This window comes from Callospermophilus lateralis, chromosome 10 (genome assembly GCF_048772815.1).
Source record: "Callospermophilus lateralis isolate mCalLat2 chromosome 10, mCalLat2.hap1, whole genome shotgun sequence".
NCBI classification, from domain to species: Eukaryota; Metazoa; Chordata; class Mammalia; order Rodentia; family Sciuridae; genus Callospermophilus; species Callospermophilus lateralis.
Window position 1 is genome coordinate 10,397,862 of NC_135314.1, and position 21,364 is coordinate 10,419,225.

At 38.1% G+C, this 21,364-nt stretch overlaps 2 protein-coding genes across 5 annotated transcripts in view; one reads left to right on the plus strand and one right to left on the minus strand.

Annotated features, from left to right (window-relative positions):
* Positions 1-11,049, minus strand: part of Itsn1 (intersectin 1) — a 206,751-nt gene extending 195,702 nt beyond the window's left edge. The window contains exon 1 of the mRNA XM_076868630.2: positions 10,873-11,049. The gene's annotated coding sequence lies outside the window, so the exon portion shown is untranslated. The remainder of the gene's footprint in view (positions 1-10,872) is intronic.
* A 383-nt stretch (positions 11,050-11,432) lies between these two features.
* The window catches only part of Cryzl1 (crystallin zeta like 1), a 34,201-nt gene continuing 24,269 nt past the window's right edge, over positions 11,433-21,364 (plus strand). The window contains exons 1-4 of one of the 4 annotated variants that reach the window (XM_076868472.2): positions 11,433-11,489; positions 11,775-11,894; positions 18,916-18,987; positions 20,271-20,348. In XM_076868472.2, coding sequence (XP_076724587.1) covers positions 11,796-11,894; positions 18,916-18,987; positions 20,271-20,348 — 249 coding nt within the window. In that variant the 5' untranslated portion in view covers positions 11,433-11,489; positions 11,775-11,795. The other 3 variants (XM_076868471.2, XR_013092505.2, XM_076868473.2) reach the window with 3 other exon arrangements.

A 21,364-nucleotide genomic window follows, 5' to 3' on the forward strand; every position in this document is an offset into this window, starting at 1 on the left:
TCAGCTTACTTTTAGCAGCACAAATATAGGAAACAGAACACAGACAGCAGCATCGGTTTAGGGATGAAAGTTTAGGGATAAAGACAAAGCTGAGGGTAGAAATGGCAAGGATAAAGCTGAAATGATCCACTCTGAGATCCCAGCTATATATGAAAGGAAATGAAACCAGGAGGAAGTTAACCACCCAAAATAAAAGGGAAAAGGTCAAGGATGTTTCTGGATGAGTTTGATGACCATGAATTGCTACAATCAGATGTGAAGCAAATTACCTCACAGAGCTATAATTTTTAAAATAAACTCTATTTTTTTTAAGATACTGTAAGATCTCTGCCCCTACTTTTATCATCAGTCTCTCAGAACAAGGAAAAATATAAACAATTTTTTTTTCAAAAATAGCTCCCAGGCCTTCAAACAAAATTACAGAAAGAATGTCTTTCTAGCTCCTCCTTTCATGAAGCATGCATGTTTTCCCAGCAGTTCCAGATGACCTATAAGTTAAGAACATGCACATGTGGGGCTGGGGATACAGCTCAGTTTAGGTAGAGTGCTTGCCTTGCTAACACAAGGCCCTGGGTTCAATCCCCAGCACCACCAAAAAAAAAAAAAAAAAAAAAACTTTTTCAGCACTGAAAAATATGAAATTTATGATTATAGAAGTAGTTAAACTGGTGAAAGTGATGTCCACAGTTTTAACTAGCTGGGAATCATTTATTTATGTGTTTGTATGTCTGCTCCAACAGAATACAAATAGAGTAACGACACTAATTGCTAAGGATAGAGACCCTGCCAGGTCTAGCCTCTTGCTTCTGCAAGGAGACCATGCAACTGGTCTAACCAACACCAGATGAGTCTCCCAAACTGTCATCTAGATCAATCACAGAACAGTGGATGTATTTTTTTAAAAGGAAAGAGATAAAGGTGTGGTGATGTTCACTTGTAATCCCAGCAATTCAGAGGCTGAGGCAGGAAGATCAGAAGTTCAAGACCAGTTTCAACGACTTAGTAAGACCCTGTCTCAAAATAAAAAATAAAAAGGGCTAATGTTTAGCTCAGTGGAGCACCCTGAGTTCAATCCCTAGCACCCCTTCCCCCCAAAAAGGAAAGAAAACACAAAACTCAACTCCAGCAGCACATTGAGCATTCATATTTTGTTGTACTTTTTAAACACACAAGACAGTAGGGTTTATTTTGACATATTATACATACATGGAGTGCAACCAGTTCCAATTAGGATCCCATTCTTGTGGTTGTAAATGATGTAAAGTTAATCCTGATCATGTATTCATATATGAGCAAAGTAAAGTTATGTCTGATTCATTCTACTGTCTTCCTATTCCCATGCTCCATCCCTTTCCTTCATTCCCCTTTGTCTAATCCAATGAACTTTTATACTTCACCCCCATACCCTCCCTTGTTATGGGTTAGCATCCACATATCAGAGAGAACATTTGGCCTTTGGTTTTTTGGAATTGGCTTACTTCATGTAGCATGATAGTCTCCAGTTTCATTCATTTATCTGCAAATGCCATAATTTCATTCTTCTTTATGGCTGAGTAATACTCCATTATGTGTATATACCACATTTACTTTATCCATTCATCTGTTGAAGGGCACCTAGGTTAGTTCCATAGCTTGAATATTGTGAATTGAGCTGCTATAAACATTGATGTGGCTAAGTCACTGTAGTATGCTGATTTTAAGTCTTTGGGGTTTAAGTCAAGGAGTGGGATAACTGGGAAAAATGGTGGTTCCATAGCATCTATGTTTAAAAAGCAAACTTTACTAAAAAGAATTTATTAGCAATTTAGTGTCCTTACTCTATATATACCTGAGGTTGCTTTGATGTGTTTATACTGTTTTATTAAGACCAACATTTAAAAGAAAAAAAGTTGTCCCCAAGTCACTTCCCATATGATCACTGCCCACAAAGGCTGTGTTGGTTGTGTTTTATATTCCTTCTCCTCTTAACATATCCACTTCTCCCTTCTGTTAATTACAGGAGTTTAAGTACTGAACTCACCCACTAATGCAAAAGGTGGACCCAAGAATCAGGAAAGTCAATGAGAGCCCTGCATTCCCAGAGCCACAGCAATTGGTTCAGGTATTTGATCAAGCCAGGCTAATTGGAATCCCTGAACTTGTCAAGTATGTGAGTCTATACATTTCCAGTTTGCACTTCCTCCATTGCAAATGAAAGCAAATTATGAATGGGAAAGTTTAGCACTGAAACAACCTCCCAATGTCTTCTCCTATTATAATCATTTACTTCTCTTCCATTTTTTTCTCCTCCCCACACAAGTCCCTTTAGATAGACTAAACACCATTGAAATTCTAGGACATTTGGAAGTTCCAAATCTCTTCCTGCCTGTTCTCTCTTAGCTGGAGATCTATACTGGATCTATACTGGATTAACCCTTCCAATCAAATCATGACTATATGTATTAGACTAAATGTGTACACTTCTTAAATGTGTTTCTTGCCATCCTTAAGTTTTCAAGTTCTCATGTGGAGAAAATAATAACAAATTCACATTTTCCTCAGATAATACTAAAAAATAAAAATAAAAAAAATTGGAGACAAGGTACCTCAGTTTGAGTTAACCCTTATCTGAAAGGCTTGGCACAAGACTTCTAAGTTTTTTGTTTGTTTTTGTTTTTTAATTTTTTTTTTTTTAGTTGTAGATAACAATACCTTTATTTATGTGGTACCAGGGATAGAACCCTGGGCCTCACACATGGTAAGCAAGCGCTCTACCCTGAGCCACAATCCCAACCCCAGACTTTGAAGTTTTATTGGATTGCAGAACATGTGCTTAGGAACTTACAAACTGAGCATCCTAAAGCCAAAAATCTCCAAATCTGAAAGATTTTGAGCATTGTGCCAGGTTTTGGAGTATTCCATATCTTTAGATTAGGGATGCTCAACTTCTATTATAAAAAGAACAGAACAGAACAAGGAGAAGGTTTGGATCATAGTAACTGGTTTCAATTCCCAGCACCATCAAAGGCGGGAGGGAGTACTAGCCCAAGTCTTTACCTTGTGGCCCTTAAGCCCATTATGGCTAAATCCTTCTTTGGAACTAATTTCAAATTGCCAGGAAAGGGACACTGATTGGCCAATTTGGTTCAGTGCCCAGTCTGAGTTGAATCCACCATGTCTTTTTGGAGAGGAGGAGGCTGGAAGGGGTTGAATGTGTAAGTTAAAGGACAGTTCATGGATTTGTGTTGGTTCAGACAGAAATTCCAAAGTTCCCGTTACACAGTTCCAGTTTGTAACTTGGTTTCTTCACAATCCAAAAAGAAAGAAAACAAACAAACAAACAAAAAAAAAACCTAGAAATTTAGTTACTAAGGTTTATTATAAATAAAATGTAGGAGAAACAAAATTTAAGAAATTAAAGGACAATTTAATTCACCACTATTTTAGGAGTTCATGCCAATAAAAAAAATACAGTTTGGGATATAGCTCAACAACAGAGTGCTTGCCTAGCATGTACAAGACCCTGGGTTCTATCCCAAGCATTTTCAAAAAACATGTTTTTCAACCATAAATTCTTGAAATGAAAATGGTCTTTAAGAAATATAATTTTCAACATGAAAACCCAAGAGAAATGAAAAAAGAATATGGTCTCAGGGGGTTGAGATTCTGTCTTGGTCAGACTGGACACCTAGAACAATAATGCTAGGTGCACAGGGTGCACAAAGATTCACTGAACCATCCACTACACTCAGAGAACTTCCCCATCATATTCCAAATGGGTTACTATTTCCAAGATACTGATTCCTTTGGTTTTGTGGAATGGTACCCACAATTAGCACTACTTAGTAGTACTAATATAACACTAGTATTATCTGGTATTAAAAAGATGGAGAAACATTGGATACATGAACCAAAATACTACTGGAGAGTTCTAGCAAAATTGTGGTCAGTAAGCATTCTAGAAATATTCAGTCATTGGAAATACAGAAAGCAAATCAAAAACAAAACAGCCCTCGCTCAGAATTTTTGAAAGGGTTTTACCCAGTACTGGCAGCAGAACAGGATACAGGTGCATCTCAACCTACAGAGGGAAAGCTGCATGTTTTTAGGGCTTTGGAAACATATCTTCTGTCCCAAGGATTTCACCTGTCTTTATTAAAGCAAAAAGATGTCCATCAATAAGTGACTGATTAAATATAAGATAATATGTCACAGAAGGCTGGAAATGCCAACAAAGATTGAATTCAGCCCTCAGGTAGGCTTTGTTTGACTGTTAGTGTATAAATTGGGAGATTTGTGTTAAACCCACACTTCTAGATTTCAAGGTGTTCTTGAAGAACTAGAAAATGTAGTAATACCAGGATGCATACTCCCTGGGTCACAAAGAAATGGGTGGACTAGCCCTGGGCTGCCCACTGATGGACTACCTTAAGTGCCCACAGTCCCTTACTGACTTTCATGTCTCCCAGCCTGAGCAGCTCACACTGGATACCTCCTGGGTAATGTGAGCATGTGAACCCTCACAGAGTGTGAACATTATCACTTAGTGTGAGATTCTGGATAGGCTTTCTGTCTTCTTATATATATTTTCAAAAGTTTTCTTCAAATAAAAAGAAATTGCTTTTAAGAAAAAAAACATTTTTTTTTAGTTACTAAATCACAACTATAATATCTCCTCATCTTGTGATATCATAATGACTACTGATAACAGAAAATTAACTGAACTAAGAAGTAATGTAATGTTACAATTACTGTAGAACTTCCCTCCCCCTTCAATACTAAAAACTCCAGTTTGGACAGTCACAGCATTTTACAAAACATCACCCCATGATTTCCAATTCACAAAATAGCTATTTGAAGGATTCTTCTGCATTCATTTAAAGTTTCTTTCACTAAGAAAAAAAGCAGAGAAAAATCTCTTCCATCGGCAACTGATACTTATAACCTCAATTAACTTAATGTTCATAAAGTTAAACAATTCTTGACCTTTACCTTACTTATTATTTATTTGATAAATAATAATAGCACAGATGCTCCTCTAAGCTATTATCAATCTAACCAATTGATAATTGGTTTACTTCCCAATAAACCCATAGTAAATTGGAAATACGCTAAATTAAAAAATGCACTTAAGGGGCTGGGGTTATGGCTCAGCAGTCGAGCGCTCGCCTCGCATTTGCAAGGTCCTAGGATCGATCCTCAGCACCACATAAAAAAATAAGTAAATTTTTAAAAATGCATTTAATCTCCCAAAACTACAGGACATCAAAGCTTAGCAACACATCACACTATAGAGTACACAGGTTGTTTCCCCTTGTGATCAAATGACCCACTGGGATCTGCAGCTCACTGCCACTACCCAGCAGCATCTTGAGAAAGGATGTGACTGCATCTCACTAGTCTGGGGGAAAAAGCAAAAATCACAATTTGAAGTACTTTTTGTTCCAAATGTATACTGCTTTAGCACCACTGCAAAGTGAAAAACTCGTACGTTGAAACATGATAAGTTAGGGTCTTATGGGGGTCTCTGTCAGAGATCTTCAAAGAGTTTCTACAGACCACACCCATCCATATCACACCATTTAGGACATTTCCAGAAGTAAATCATATTAGTTTCGTCATAAAGTCCAAGGCTAGGTAGAAATGTCAACATTCACAGGTTGGGAGTCACAAGGGGAGCCAACCCAATGCTTCTCTCTTGCCCTCCTAGTTCCCACGTGACATCAGAGGGAGTTTTCTAAAAAAGGCAAATCATGGGACTGCCTTCTTAAACTTCCGTTTACTTCCTCTTTCAGGGAACTAACTCTGAAAGAAGTCCCAGCTGGCCCTCTTTCCTTTATTCCTCACCTGTCTCTTCCTCACTCACTGCAATCATTCAGCCTCTCTGGCCTCCAGACTTTCCAGTCCTCAAACTGTGTTCTTGCCACTCACCAACAAAATGACTGTTGAGAGTCCTCCTTGTTATGAGCACTGTTCTAGGTCCTGAAGATAAGGCCAGGAACAATAAAGATTATACTCCCTGTCCTCATGCAGCAACCCCTCTAATGACTTTCTTCTTCCTCAATTTTTCTGTTCATTTAAAGAAAATTAAAACAACTGTAATTAAGTGTAATAAACAGTACTACCTACAACACTTATTATCATTTACTTGTTCTGTTTAAAATTATTCATTATTAAGTGAAGGAAAGAAAAACAGAGAATTATTGTTCATTCAAACCTGCTATATCCCAAGAATGGCACTAATTTTCTGGTCAGTTTTTCAAGGTTTCTCTCATTACCAGTAAATAGCATTTATGTCATTGGTCAAAATGCAATACTCCAATTCTGCTTGACAGATACTAGCTATCACTATTACAGGTATATGAATTTTCTGAGTTTCCAAATCCCTCTATCAAGCAGGCTCTACTAAAAAGCCATTCTTCTTCCTAAAGGAAAATATTCACTAGATTTGTAGTACTGGTTAAGTCATTCCAAAAAGGGGTTTGGAGAGGATGAAGACTAGAACATTCATATACCACTGCAAGAGTGTAAATTTCTACAACCTTTCTAAATGGCAGATGGAAATATGTATCAAAAATTTTTAAAGTTTAGTATATCCTTTGAACCAACAATTCCACTTCTAGAAACCTATCTGAGGAAAAAAAAATCTCAAAGGTATACAGAGACATGTAAGGGCTGGGGATGTAGCTCAGTGGCAGAGTGCTTGCCTAGCATGTGTGAGATTCTGGGTTCAATCTCCAGTACAGAGAGAGAGAGAGAGAGAGCTGTGTGTGCATACAGCCTAATCATTGCAAAGTTACTGATAATGGGTGGGGTAGGGGTGGCAACTAATGTCTAATAAAAATAAATTGGTTAAATTCTTATAGATCCATAAAATGGAATATTGTTCAGTTATTAAAACAACACTGATAGAAAGACATTTGTAAGATGTTATAAAAATAAAGACAGGTTAGAAAACAACCATAGGTTACTAAAAGTTGTTTATGAATAGCCACATGAATATACAAAAAAAAAAAAATCAGATGAGACACATACTGAGGTAATGAATTTAACGTCTAGTTTAGTAATCCAATTTTTTAAAGTACCAATTTTTACTGTCTAGTACCTAGAAATCAGCAAGGGATTTCACTTTTTTTAAATATTAATTTTTTTAGCTGTAATTGGACACAGTACTTCATTTTATTTATTTATTTTTATGTGGTACTGAGGATCGAACCCAGGGCCTCGAAAGTACTAGGTGAATGATCTATCACTGAGATACAGCCCCAGCCCAAGGGATTTCATTTTAAAGCAATGAATTTCTATTACTACCATAAAGTACAATAGTGCAAAAATTAAATGGGTTAGCTTTTAAATTTTATATATTTTCATATAACCCAATTCTTTATGACCAATGTTAATTACCATTTGTTCACTGGATATGTCTTAAGAATTTATGTATGTGCTTAGTAGTATTTAAATTTTACTACTACTCCCATTTTCAGCTGAAAAAACTGAGGCATGAAGAAATTATGTGACTTGATCAAAGTCACTGAATGTGTAATCAAATCCAACATTCTCCACAGTTTGTGCTCTGAACTCTCCAACCCCAACTATATAACCACTTGTTATTTATGGGATCCTATGGTAGACTCTGAAAAGGGGGTGTAAAGGTCATATTTTAATAGTGTGAAAGTTAGAAAACACACCAATTACCTATTTCCTGCAAATTAATTTTTATAGTAGGAAGTTGGGATTATCATGGTTTACAAAATGGAATACAATATAATGATAGTAAATGATTTACCACCACACTGTAACTTAAATTTATGTTTTGAGTACTTAAATAAATATTTTGCTTAGTCTTCTTCCTAGCATATCACCTTGAACACTCCATGCCAAGGAGACTCTCTCCTTTCAACACTAACTAAAGTTAAAGAAATAACTGGGATATAGACCTTGTTGCTCCTAATTTATAAAAATTAGTGACTGCTAAGTGATGCAATTAATTTTCAAGTAAAAGTGTAAAAAACTGGCCTCATTGCAATGTAGTTCAATCATTCACTCAACAAATATTTAAGTGAGTTCCTCCAGGCACCAGGCATATCAGAGTGAACTGGTCTCTACCCTTCTGAAACATACGTGAAAGTACAATTACTCATTTTAAGGTCATAGACTTTTTATTAGCAGCCTAGGGTATAAAACTTATTCTGCCACTTGAAAAACTTGTTATCTACTTCAGGAGCTGGTCCTAGGAGATACTCAGTAAACAGGAAGCACAATACCAATAGTTCTCCAACTTTACTGCTCAGAAGTTCATGGAAAACTTGCTGAAAATACTGATTCCAGAGCCCCATCTCTGGCTGTCTGAGCTGAGGTGAAAGAAAACTTCATTTTTCCCAAGTTAGTGCAGATGGAAGAGATATGAAGCCCAGACTTTGAGAAACCCAACCTTGTAAGTGGGGCCATTTAGGAGGGAATGGCCATTCAAAAGAAAACAGCAGCAGTGGAATCTGAGTGATACAACCCAACCTTTATATAACTAATTCTCTAAAACTCACAATTAAGCAAATTTGATAAGTCTGGGGGACAGGGGTAGCACAGTGGCAAAGCACTACTTAGCATGCTCCAGCTCCTGGTCAATCCCCAGCATCACCAAAAGTGGGGGTGGGGTGGAGAAATGAGTATGAGTAGAGGAATTTGCCAGCACCTCCCTCTTAATCTCATAACAGCTTTGAGGGTGTGCCTCAATCTAGACATCTAGGGAAAAGATAAAATTTATGCAGAATTCTACTACCAATACTAGAGATAAGCATTAAGAAAAAGGAAATTGCCAGTCACTGGAAAAAAAAAATGCTAACATGGACAAACATTTCACGGAACTTGGTACCACTCATTTTATGCCCTATTTCACAATGCTTAGTATCTGGATAATCCAGAGGGTTCCAAAGTACATTAAAAATGTGTTCATTTCCTCTTTTACTCAGGCAGAATAATAATAGAGTTTTGTAAAAGTACTATGCTCCTCAGCAATAGTTCTTAAAGAAATACTTTTTTTTTTTTTTAATGTACTATCGGAAAGGCTCCTTACTGGGTTACTTACAGGTGTTTGAAAGATTTTTAACCCAATCACCCTATTCTTCATTTCTTAATTTAGATCACTTAAAAGTTCCTGAGTTCTTTATAAACTCCTGAAGAATTTTCACTTCTTTTTTTCAGTTTTTTTTTTTAGTCACAGATGGACACAATGCCTTTAGTTATTTATTTTTATGTGGTACAGAGGTTTAAACTCAGTGCCTCACACGTGCAAGGCAAGTGTTCTACTGCTAAGCTATAACCCCAGACCTAAAATTTTTATTTTTGAAAATTTTTCATATAGGTCAACTCCCATGAAAACCACATAAATGTTTCAAGAAAACTAATGAAAATTTTGTTAAGCAAAACACAGTATTTTGTTCTCAGAGACAAACAGACATAACAACTATGAAGAGTAATAAAGCTACTTCACTCTCAAGCCTAGTCATCTAAAAATAAAAGTATCCCAAAAATACATTCCTCCTATTTGGGGGGTTTAGAGTGGGACCATGCAAATCAGCTGGACTGCTGGCTCCTGGCCCCAGTTTCTGCCCTCACATCCTGTCCACTACATAATCCATGCATTAACTCTGAGCCTTTCTCTTCATCCGTTTAATGGGATTAGTAAATCTGCCTATCCAATGACAGAATTGAGATTTACCAGATGCATTTGTATGATATTTGTTTTTATTATCTATATTTTTATTGGACTTGTCTTTATTATCTCTACGTTTTTGACCACAGAAACAGCCAAGAGAAGGATGCTAACAGATAAGCACAAAGAACCGCATCTAGCCAGAGTTCGAGTACATTTAAATTTTCAGGTTGGTTCTGTTTTCTAAATAGCACTAATGACGGCAAAGTTCGAAAGGAAACTTTCATATTCAAGAACCTATCAATCGAGATTGCTAATCTATTTCTTCAAAAGCAAAGCATTTAGTCTGAATCACACAAAAGATTGACCATAGGAAAGGTAATCCAGAAGTTGTCTTCTAATCCAAAAGCAAACAGAAGTAAGGGGAGGTGCAACCCATTCCTCGTTGCTTTCCTTTTTCTGGAAATTCGGATTACATTTCCTCGTCCAAGCAAGAAGTGGCCGCAATTGTGCCGTGGGTCCATACCAGAAACCTGAGTCCGCGAGTAAGGGAGGGAAGGAGAAGCCGCAGACTCCGAGGGACGCGCTCACACTGCCAAGGGAGCCGTTTTCTGTTAAATACCATCAGAGGCAGTCCCGGCAGCACCACTTAGGGCCAGACGGCATTGACTGCCCTTCACTGACAGGATTTTGCAGGCACGCCAGAGAAAAGAAAAAAGGATGAGCCGGGGACTCCAGGCCAGGGTGGGGGAGCGGCGGGAGACACGACAGGCGGGAGGCGCGAGGCTGCTCCCGGCGAGCTCGGGTTCCCGGGAAGCTGGTGAGGCTGGGCCGGCCCGCCACCCTCCGGCGGCCGAGGGCAGCGAGGTCAGCCCTGGAAGGAACGCCCGACCGCGATGCCCCCTAGGAGAGAGCCAGCTTGCCAGACCAGGGCTGCGGACGCCCATTCAACCCCAAGTCCGTCCCGCTGCCGCCACTCCCAGGCCCCGCCGCGGAGCCCGGCCTCTCGCTGCCGGCCAGCCGGCCCCTAGCCACAGCTCCCGGGAGGATGAGGAGGACGAGGTGGACGGGCGGCCGCTGCCGCGCCTCCCGCGTGCGCCGCACAGGGTGAAGGGCGGCCGGAGGGACCCGCGAGCAGCAGCGGGACCAGCGCCCCGGGCGGCCATCGCGCCGACCCCCGCGCCGACCCCCGCCCCCGCGCCACCTCCCACAGCCCAGGCCGCCGCCGTCAGCCCGCTCCTCACCTCATCTCCGGGCGGGTCCGCGCTGCCGCCCCAGGCACAAATCAGTGCAGCTCACACGCTGTTGGGAGGGACGCAGGAGCCGCAGCCCGGCACACCATCCCCGCCCGCCTGCCCGCCCGTCCCGGAGCCTGCTCGGGAGTCTCCCTCGCGAGCCGCCGTACTACGGAGCAACCAAGCTGCGCTCCCTCCCTACGCTCCTCCACTCCTCTCTACCTCCTTCGCTCCCTCCCTCGCTCCCGCCTATCTCCTCATCTCCCTCCGTAGCCTCCTCCGCCCCCATCCACCCCTCGGTCTCCGCCCACAGATAGGTGGTCACAACCGTCTGCCAATCAAAAGAAGATGACCACACCTCCTCACCGCCCCCTACCGCTGGCCCTGCCCACCGGAGGATGCTAGGAGAGAGAGCTAAAGAAAAATGGAGGAGTACGGAATGACACACAGATAAGCCAATCAACAGGCTCGGAGAGAAAACCTCTTCCTCCTCTCCTGCCCCTCCTCCCACAAAGGCGTAACCAAAGGTTTCGGGTCTAGGATTTATGGAGATTTTCTTCCACCATTTGGTGCATCTGCTCGCTGCCGTGCGAAACAATAGCTTACGATGCATTCAACTAAATTACGTAAGGTTTTACCGGAGAGTATGTAGTGGAGGAGAAATGGGAGTCAGGGTACAGCCCGAGGAGGGTGTAGTGGGGAGGCTCGGTTGGAATGAGGAAGGGTGTGGCTTTAACTTAGATTTGCATAAAACGGAACCCATCCGGGCGACTTCAACTTCGCCCATTTATTGGTAGCCCTTGGGGCGGTACCTCGCTTCGCCCCTTTTGGAGCATGCTGGGAGTTGTAGTTCCGATTTTGGTTGCTATGGCGTTCTCTACAGCCTCCTGGAGCCCGGCCCCGCCCTGCAGGAGTGACGAACTGTCGGACCAATGGGAGTACCATCTGATTTCGAGGGGGCGGGTTCCCTGCAGAAAGACTGGAAGGTGGCGGTGGCGAAGGCGCTGGCAGTTGGGGCTGCTTGGAGGCAGGTGAGCCCCGGAAAACATGTTATGTATCTGGAGAAAAGGGACTGTGGGCGAAAGATGGAGAGACATCCCGAGGAACAGTGTAACCCTGGGAGAGCTGGTGTTCGTGAAGCTCCCCAGCCTTGGACTCACTCGGGCTCTGGCCTACCTTAGCTGAGGCTACTGAGGGGCGGGTAAGACTAAATTTGACTGGCAGCTTCCTTGCGCTTTGCAGGTCTTGATTGTAGATTTTGGCTTAGTTTCCATCTTCCTTCACATTTATGGAGGCGAAGGTCTGGAAGTTCTCTTCCAGCTGTATCTCCCAGTTTGAATTTTGTTTCTCCCACTTCTTTTTGTTCCTGTATTTGAGTTTCTTGCTTCATTACTCTTCTGCCTTTGCTTGCTTCCTGTAGACTTTCGTTTTTCGGTAAGCAATTACCTAGAGCAAGGGAATTCTTATTTATGTAACCTTAGGGCCAGATTTGTCCTCTTCATTAAACTAAATAGCGGAATACACAGGAGAGACACATGGGAACAATCATAGGATCACGTTCATATGCAGATGCTGATTCTGTATGTCTCGCCCGAAGGACCTGTATTTACAACCAGCTCCCAGGTTGTACTAGTCCTCGTTAGCAAGATTATACGTCACCTCTGACCACCATGAAGATAATTCGATCTACTTAGGATTTTCCTTGTGGCAACATTTAAAAAGTGAAACGAAACATGAATTTTAGGTTTCATTTAACCCAGTATATTCAAAATTATTTCAATGAAAAAATCAAAAAAATATTTTAAAGAGATTGTATTTTTTTTCATATTGAGTCTTCCAAATTTAATATGCACTTTACACTTAACAGTACATATCAATTTTGAACACACACAGTTCAAGTGCTCAGTAGCCACCTGTAGCTATTGGCTGCTGTTCTACCATCTACAATATAGAGCCAAATGATAGAATGGACTATTGTAGACATTAGAATTGTTGCATGTGAACAAGTCTTTGCTGCTCTGGGTTTCAGAACTACTTTAGAGGTTCTCTGCCCAAATTAAAGAAATAGTAAAGGTAATTAACATTTGTTGAAGCCAAGTCAAGTGCTTTGCATAGATTACTGTATTTAATCCTTGCAGCAACTCTCAGAGGTTACTAAGAATTCAAAACGGAGTCATTTAGGACTTCTAAATTTTATCCATCATCCACTGCAAAGTAAAAGTATTACCTTTTGTTTTCACTTCATTGATACTTCTGCTCCAGCTTGTGGCAGAGGATGATATGTTCAAATTTGAAATATGAATTCCCCATAAAAAGTCAAACTGCCTGACATTTGCAGTGAAATAGAGTTTGGTAGTTTTACTATTCTCCATGCTGGGCATTTCAATCAAAGTTCTGTATTTAAGAATGAGAGTTGAAATCCTGAAGGAGATTTAGACCTCTGGACCAGTACTGGACTCTGGGCAGTAATGGCTTTTGATTAATTGGTGTACCTCCCTGAAGAAGGAAGGTGGGAAAGCTTGGGAATTCATAAATTGCTTCACTGTGACAGTGTTTTCTATTTTTGTTTGTGGTGAACTTTTTTTTTTTTTTTTGAGTGATAAAAATGAATGTTTTCCTCTTATTAAGAACTGCTCTTAGACTGTTTCAAGGACAACTTTATGCCTTTTGTGGATCCAATAAATAGTGCTACATTGAGCTAAGGAAAGCCTTGAGTACAAGAACAAGAGTACACATACTCACACATGTTAAAATATGGTACTTCACAAAATAATTTTCTTTCGTTTTTATATATTATGATACATTCCATGAGATTATTTGCTCTTAATTTTGAATTTTTTAATATTGAATCAAAATTACCAATTCATGTTTGCCTTTAAACCAAGAAATTATTTCAGGACCCTATAATGAATTGAAAAGTAAGCCTTAAGATTGCAATGCTATTAGTAGGTAAAGATTTTGTGCCAGACAGGAAGGAGAAAGTGTTATAAGAAATTAGGGAAGATTCCTCAATTGACTGTCTCCCTCATCTCTACCCATCTCTACCTGCATTGTCCCAATATCATGTCATATAGCCAGTTTAAAAGGGGACATTCCATTCATTACACCATTGACTCTTTATTTTTCCCAGTAGCACAATGTGGGAAAGGTGATGCTAATTCAAGAAATGTAGTGAAATTTTAAGTTTCAGGTGTCCTAAATTGTACTATTAATTGGCCTTCATTGAATAATAACTAGTCCAGAGATTTCCAACCTTTGGATAATCACCATCTCAATCATTCCCTACCTGCTAATGGCATTAGAAAGGGAATGCCTCCTATAGGAAATCCTAGACTCTATTTCAGTATCTCCTGTGCCCAACAGACACAGCAAAGAAATGCAACTGTTTACAACAAGATATCTGTATACTCATGGCTTTTGCCAATGTTCTTAAGTGAAAATATATTCTGTGTGTTGACCCATAATCCAAGTAAAGCTCTCATGGAATGAGGGGAACTATTTTAAAATTCTTTAGGGATCCAAAATGATCTTAGTTGGATGCCTCACTACTCAGTGTGGAAACAACATATTGAAATTTTTTTTTAATTTCTTTCAGTTGTTGATGGACCTTTATTTTATTTATTTGTGTGTGGTGCTGAGAATCGAACCCAGTGCCTCACACATAATAGGCAAGCACACTACCACTGAGCCACAACCCCTGCCCCTTATTGAATATTTAAGTAACAATGTGACACTTCCAAGCAAATACTTCCTTTCTTTCTTTCTTTTTTTTTTTTTGCTTCTGACTAAAGGCTGTATCAAATTTTTTTTTATTTTTTTATGCTTCTCCAGCTATCTTTAGTTCTCAGTTTGCATAAAATGTAGAGATTATGCCACATATGCATAAAGTTAGTTGAGTATGTCTTGAAAATATTTATAGAAATCTATATTGTCATAATTAGAAGAAACCTTAACCGTCATCTGATGATCCTGCTGCTCCGCTTACCTGATGCTTGAACCCTCATTTTGAAGCCCCTGTGACTATATCCATATGTGACTATATTTGCTAGACTTGATTTCTAAGGTTTAGCCAAGTGTAAGTACCTATCTCAGTATCTCCTGTACCCAACAGGCACAGAAAAGCAGTGCAATTGTTTACAACAAAATACCTGTGTATTTCCAATGTCCTCAGGGTACACAAATTTTTAGAGACTCTTGTGTATATGATGTAGACTATTAGGATCATATATCTACCTCCCTCCTGAAGCTCAGCTGGCTTTTCTGGATTTGGTTAGCACTGCCATCCTCCACAGCCTGCACAGTATGGTATTTGAACCAAATCTCCAGATAGTTACTTTGATTACACTTTCCATATTTTTAGCCAAATATTTGGGCATGTGGTTACTCATATTTCTTTTTCTGATATATGGATATATATGAAAAAGTTTCAGATTATTAAGAACATCATTAAAACAATATCATATTACATTTTCCCAGAAGGTCAAAATATAACAATCCGAGCTAGGTGGCCCATGCTTATAATCCCAAAGACTCAGGAGGCTGAGACAGGAAGATCACAAGTTCTAAACCAACCTCAGCAAATTAGCAAGACCCCTGTCTCAAAATAAAAAGGCCTGGGCATGTAGCTTAGTGGTAAAGTACCCCTGTTCAATCCTTAATACCAAGAAAAGAAAAAAAAAGTTATATATTGTCCTGTGCCTAGCATTACATGAGACCCTAGGTTCAATCCCAGCCATACACACAGGACTTTTCCAATTTAGCAAAATTTATATTTGAACATATAATTTTGAAATTACATGACTTTGTTAGAAATGTCATGAAAAATAATTTCTATTTTTATTCTGTAAACTGTGCATTGATTTCATGTGTGCAGGTCTTTTTTTGTTGTTTTTTTGACTTTGATAGTTGTAGATGGACAGCATGCCTTTTTTGTTGTTGTTGTTTATTTTTATGTATTGCTAAGGATCCAACCCATTGCCTTACACATGCTAGGCAAACACTTTGCTACTGAGCTACAGCCCCGGCCCCTCCAAATATTTTTAAATCCAGAAAACGTTTTATTGCATAAAAAACTCAATGTCCCATTTAATTGGGACTAGTGCCTAAGAAACCTTGTGGGCCTTGACTGTCACCCCTCCTACCATTTTCGTAGAACTAGGAATTCAGTATTCCTTTTGGGGGGTTGCAAAACAAAGCATTGATACTTTCTTAATGTTCCTCTTCACTTTTGTAAAAATACCTCTCTTCACTTTGTAACTTAGTGTATTGTTTTGAGCCCACATAGCAGTTCTAATTTTTTTCTTTGCTTTTTTTTTTGTTGTTGTTGTTGTTGTTTGTATGTTTGTTTGTTTGTTTTTTGGTGCTGAGGATCGAACCCAGTGCCTCACACATGGTAGGCGAGCACTCTACCTCTGAGCTACAACCCCAGCCCACAGCTCTTCATTGTATCAACTAATCTTTTTTTTTTTTTTTTCCACCAACTAGGTCAATATTCAGCTGATTTGTAAGAAGTATTTAACATGAAATTGGGGCATAGTATCAGATCCATGTGATTGCTGATATGGGAGCCATGCCATATGTTTTAAGATTTAATGGGTAGAGAAAACAGTGGCTTCCAGAATCACAAAGGGAGATGGGTTGAAATCAAGATGTTGATATGTAGTTGTTCTGTTTCTGCAAAAGGCAACCTGAATACCTCCAGACTAATCAGGAACAAGGATTTATTTACTTAAAAACAATGGGTATTGATTCACCCAGGCAATAGCAGGAAAAGTCCATTAGTTAATAAGTTAATAAAACAAAGTTTTGTTTGTTAGTATATAACAAACTCTAGGATCATGGAACAGATGGGGTAGATTGACTGTCACTGAAGGTGATTCCAGAAAGAGCGTAGGACTTGAGTTTTATGTGCTTGGCAGAATCTGCAGTTAGTACAGCAGTGTTTCAGAGAACAGGCCATGCTTGGAAGCCCTGAGATGGGGTAACCATATGGTGTGGAGTTACACTGTCTTGATCAGACAGGTGTGTGTTGGAAAATTGTGGGAAGAGTGGGAATGGCTTTTAGAGAGCCTTGAAAACTAGGCTAAAACGGTTAGAATTAATATAGGGAATATATGCTATATTACTTCAGTCCCCATTTAGAGATGGGGGAGTTGTAGTTTCCTTATATAAAAAATAAATGCAATACTAGTACTTTCAACAAAAAGCATGCTTAGGTTATTCCCCTCTCCTTTCCCCCACCCTCAACAAACTCATTGGCACAAACACCTTTTGTAATCAAATACGTAGGAATATTTCAATCTTTTGACCTAGCTTGTCCCGTTTTTATACACTTTGTTGATACATGCTATTTATATAATTTCTATATGTATTCAATGTATATTCATATTTTTAAGTTCCAATGTTTGATTATTCCATCCTAGGAAGTAGCAGCCATTGCTCATCCACATTCCAAAAACTCTTTTATATAGATCCAGGTAGATCCACTAAGATGCCAGCACCCAGGGTTGGTTTCATGGGCTTGACATCTATGCAGTCTCACTGGGTCTCATGCTTCAAAAGGACCCATGCTTGGTTTAGTACTCTGCTATTGCTCACTTGAAATTTTAATAATTTATGAAATGTTCCCCATTTTTAATTTTGCACTGGAACCTGGAAATTATATATAGGCAATTCTGTCAAGAAGTACTTAATAATCAATCCTAAAGGATGAAGTATTCTACTTTTAATTTAAATATCTTATGTTTAGAAGCTCAATGGGAAAGCATTAAATACTGTAATGGTTAAAATGATTTTGGAAAAGAAAGAAATAAAATAATGACTTTGGAAGGGGGAACACCTGGTGTGTGTCCCATTTCTGGACCAGCTAGTTCTATGAGACCCCATGTTTGAAACTTATTCTTTAAGATGCAGTTTCCTTTACTTCAGTCCCCATTTAGGGTTGGGGGAGTTGTAGTTTCCTTATATAAAAAATAAATGCAAACTAGTACTTTCAACAAAAAGCATGTACAAGAATTTTCTGAATAGGACAATTTGCAAGCACCTCAAACTTGAAACAATTCAAATGTCTATCCATTCAAATGTCTATCTATAGTGGAATAGATAGCCAGTAACTTAACTCATCACTGAAGTGATATATAGCAGTGGGAATGACTGGACTACAACTGTAAGCAATAGCCTGAGTGGACTTGCAAATATAATATTAAGAGAAATGAAGCACACATAAAGGAGAAGAATCTTGTTCCTATGAGGTTCAAAACATTAGGAGGGGGAAGGAAAGCAGTGACTAGAAAGGGAACACAAGGGAGCTTCTGGAGTTCAAGTTATGTGTTTTGTGTGTGTGTGTGTGTGTGTGTGTGTGTGTGTGTGTGTGTGACATAAGCATATTTACTTTTAAAATTGGACAAGCTATACACTTTTTATTTTATTTTTCTGTTGACAAAACAGTTGTCTTGCAGTATGATCACTACAAAAATTAAACAACTGTGGAATCCTTGGAAATACTTCAAGAAGTTCACAGAACACAGGGCTGAGGATATAGGTCAATGGAAGCAGTTTGCCTAGCATGTGCAAGGCCCTGGGTTCCATCCCAAACACCACAAACAAATAAACAGAAACATTCGCAGAATATAGATGTAAATTCTGCCATTAAAAGTTCTATAGACTGCTAGAGAAGAATTAGAAGCACAGTTTCACCCAGTGTCCTGACTGTCTACTTTTTCCTTTTTAATTTTCCTTTGAAATTTAACCTTGGAAAATTTGGACCTGGTTCTCAGGCTCATGTAAAGTCTTTTTTTAAGTAGGAGAGTAAAGTTAAACATGCTTGCTTTTAGAATGAAAGGTTGAATTGTGAACCCATTCTAAGTAAGACATGTACCCAGAGATGGCTACGTACTCTTATTTGATCACTTTATAAAAGAACTATTATCTAAGTTTACTTGTGTGAAGACTACATTTATAATTGTCATTTTGTCCTTTGCCAACACTATTTTTCAATTTGTGCTTTCACTTGGTCTGGAAGACTCTGTTATGTGTGTTTTTTGTTTGTTTTAGGTGACTATGAAAGGCTTATATTTTCAACAGAGTTCTACAAATGGAGAAATAACATTTGTATTTCAAGAAAAGGTAATAAAAATGTTAAGGGAAATAAGATATAATGTGTTTTCTTTTATTATAGACTAACTTAAATGACCTGCTATTAGTTGAATGAAACTAAATAAGCAAAAGTTTTATTGAAGCTCCCCAAATCACTATCCTTTAATCTTAACGTAAAAATGCTGCTTCATATTGTAGCATAACTATATTTTTTAAAGAACTGCTACAAAAAAATTGTTGTTCCTTAGGACAGTAATGTGAAAGTTATTAGGAAGACAGAACAACCTAATCATCTGTATGTTGAGAAATTAATCCAGTTTATTCTGCACACCACAACAAAGCAAGTTTTTAGATTATAGCCATACTTCAAAATATACTTTGATTCGTATAGTGTAATGGAAGAGAAAGAAAAACATTGTTTTCCATAAAAATATCTGAACTTGCCAGAGTTACTTCACTCATTCAACTTTAAATGTTCCCTAATTTAAATGATCAACTTATAGACATAAATAGTAGAATTATTTCTATATTGAAGATTATTAGAAAGGTTATTCTCATAATATTGGATAAAAAAAGGATATTCTCATAATATTGTGTGTATGGGAAATAAAACAGTAATGGAGTAGCATTAACTATTTTTTTTGTCAGATTTTGACCTAATTTTGAATATATGACAGGGGACTAGAGGGGACTGAGGCAAGTAATTTACTTTTCAGGCCACAGCATAGCTATTATGAGTCAATCATATCATGTTTAATAATATTGATAGGATGACATTGAGTGCCTGAATTTTGAATATTTTTTGCCTTTGAAATTTTATCTAACTGTGGAATATGATAGTTAATTCCATGGAATATGCTAAAATACTGAGACAGATGTTAATGATGCTAAAGAATTTCATTTATAACATTAAGAACATTACAAAAATTAGTAAAGGCCATGTGATGTATGTATGAGTATAAGGATATCCCTGTAAGTGTGAAGGTCTGAGCTTTGAGATGATTTATATTAGAATAAAGTACAAATTTATTGCTCTATTTTGTTAACCTAAGTTTATTGTCTATACACATATCCATTTTGATGTCTGAGTACTTTTCAAAATATGAACTCTAAAGCATTTTATAAATTGTATCTCCAAATTTCCTTCATTCTTTTTTTATCCTATAATATTGGGAAGTTATTTGTTGCTTTTAAAATTGAGTTAACCATAAGATTTAGGTTCAGTTTAAATTTGTTTATATAAGAAAATTTTAAAACAAAAAGGAGTGTTCTCATAGATTATGTAACAATATTTTGCTATCATTTGATTCTAGGAAAATCTTCCTATTACAGAGGATAACTTTGTGAAACTCCAAGTTAAAGCTTGTGCTTTGAGCCAAATAAATACAAAGGTATTGATGCTTTTATTATAGCCAAAAGTCAAATCAGAGTTTTGTAATGTATTTATAATGATAACTGACTTCTTAGTGCCAAGAAAATTATTGTCCATAGAAAAATTGACTCTAGGAAAAATATTTAATTCACAATTGTGTATTTCTACTACAATTAATTACTAGTTTGATTGAAGGTCTTCTATTTTATATCACTATATGAGAATATTTTATAAATTACTTAGCAAAAGACTGAGAGTTTATACTTACTAAGGCATATAGATTAAGGGGAAAATTAACTTTTTAATAGCAATAAAAATAGAAACTAATAACCTAATGAATTTTTATTTTTGTTTTGTTTTGGGGGTACAAGGGATTGAACTCAGGGGCACTTGACCACTGAGCCACATCCCCAGCCCTATTTTATTTAGAGACAGGGTCTCACTGAGTGCTTAACACCTCACTTTTGCTGAGGCTGGCTTTGAACTTGTGATCCTCCTTCCTCAGCCTCCCAAAGCAGTGGGACTACAGGTGTGCACCATAACACCCTGCAAGAAACCTAATCACTTAGTTTGTTGACCATTGATTATGTGATATTTCTAGTTTACAACTTTTATATGGTTCATACGCTTATTATTTTTCTCTCTTTCTCACTCATAAACTCATATCTCCAGTCTTACACCATCCCAAGGTTATGTTTTCATTATTGACCATAAAAATAAATGGAAATATTCAAATGGTAGACAAATTATTGTTAAACATGCTGTGATAAGTAGAAAACCCCATCTTCTGAGTTTTTAAAGATGAATAACACTTCATCAGATCATTAATTTTTTAGATTTTAATGTAATCATAATTCCTAAGAATCTTAGTTTTCTTTGATGAACTCAAAGCCAAAATTAAAGAACAAGGTATAGGCTCCCATTGGGTAACTCATAACATGAACACAACTTGAGAAATGAATTGAGATTCCTCTGAAGTTTTTTCACGAAGAATATGAGTACAAATCCTTGTCTGCATATTTATGATTGGAAGAT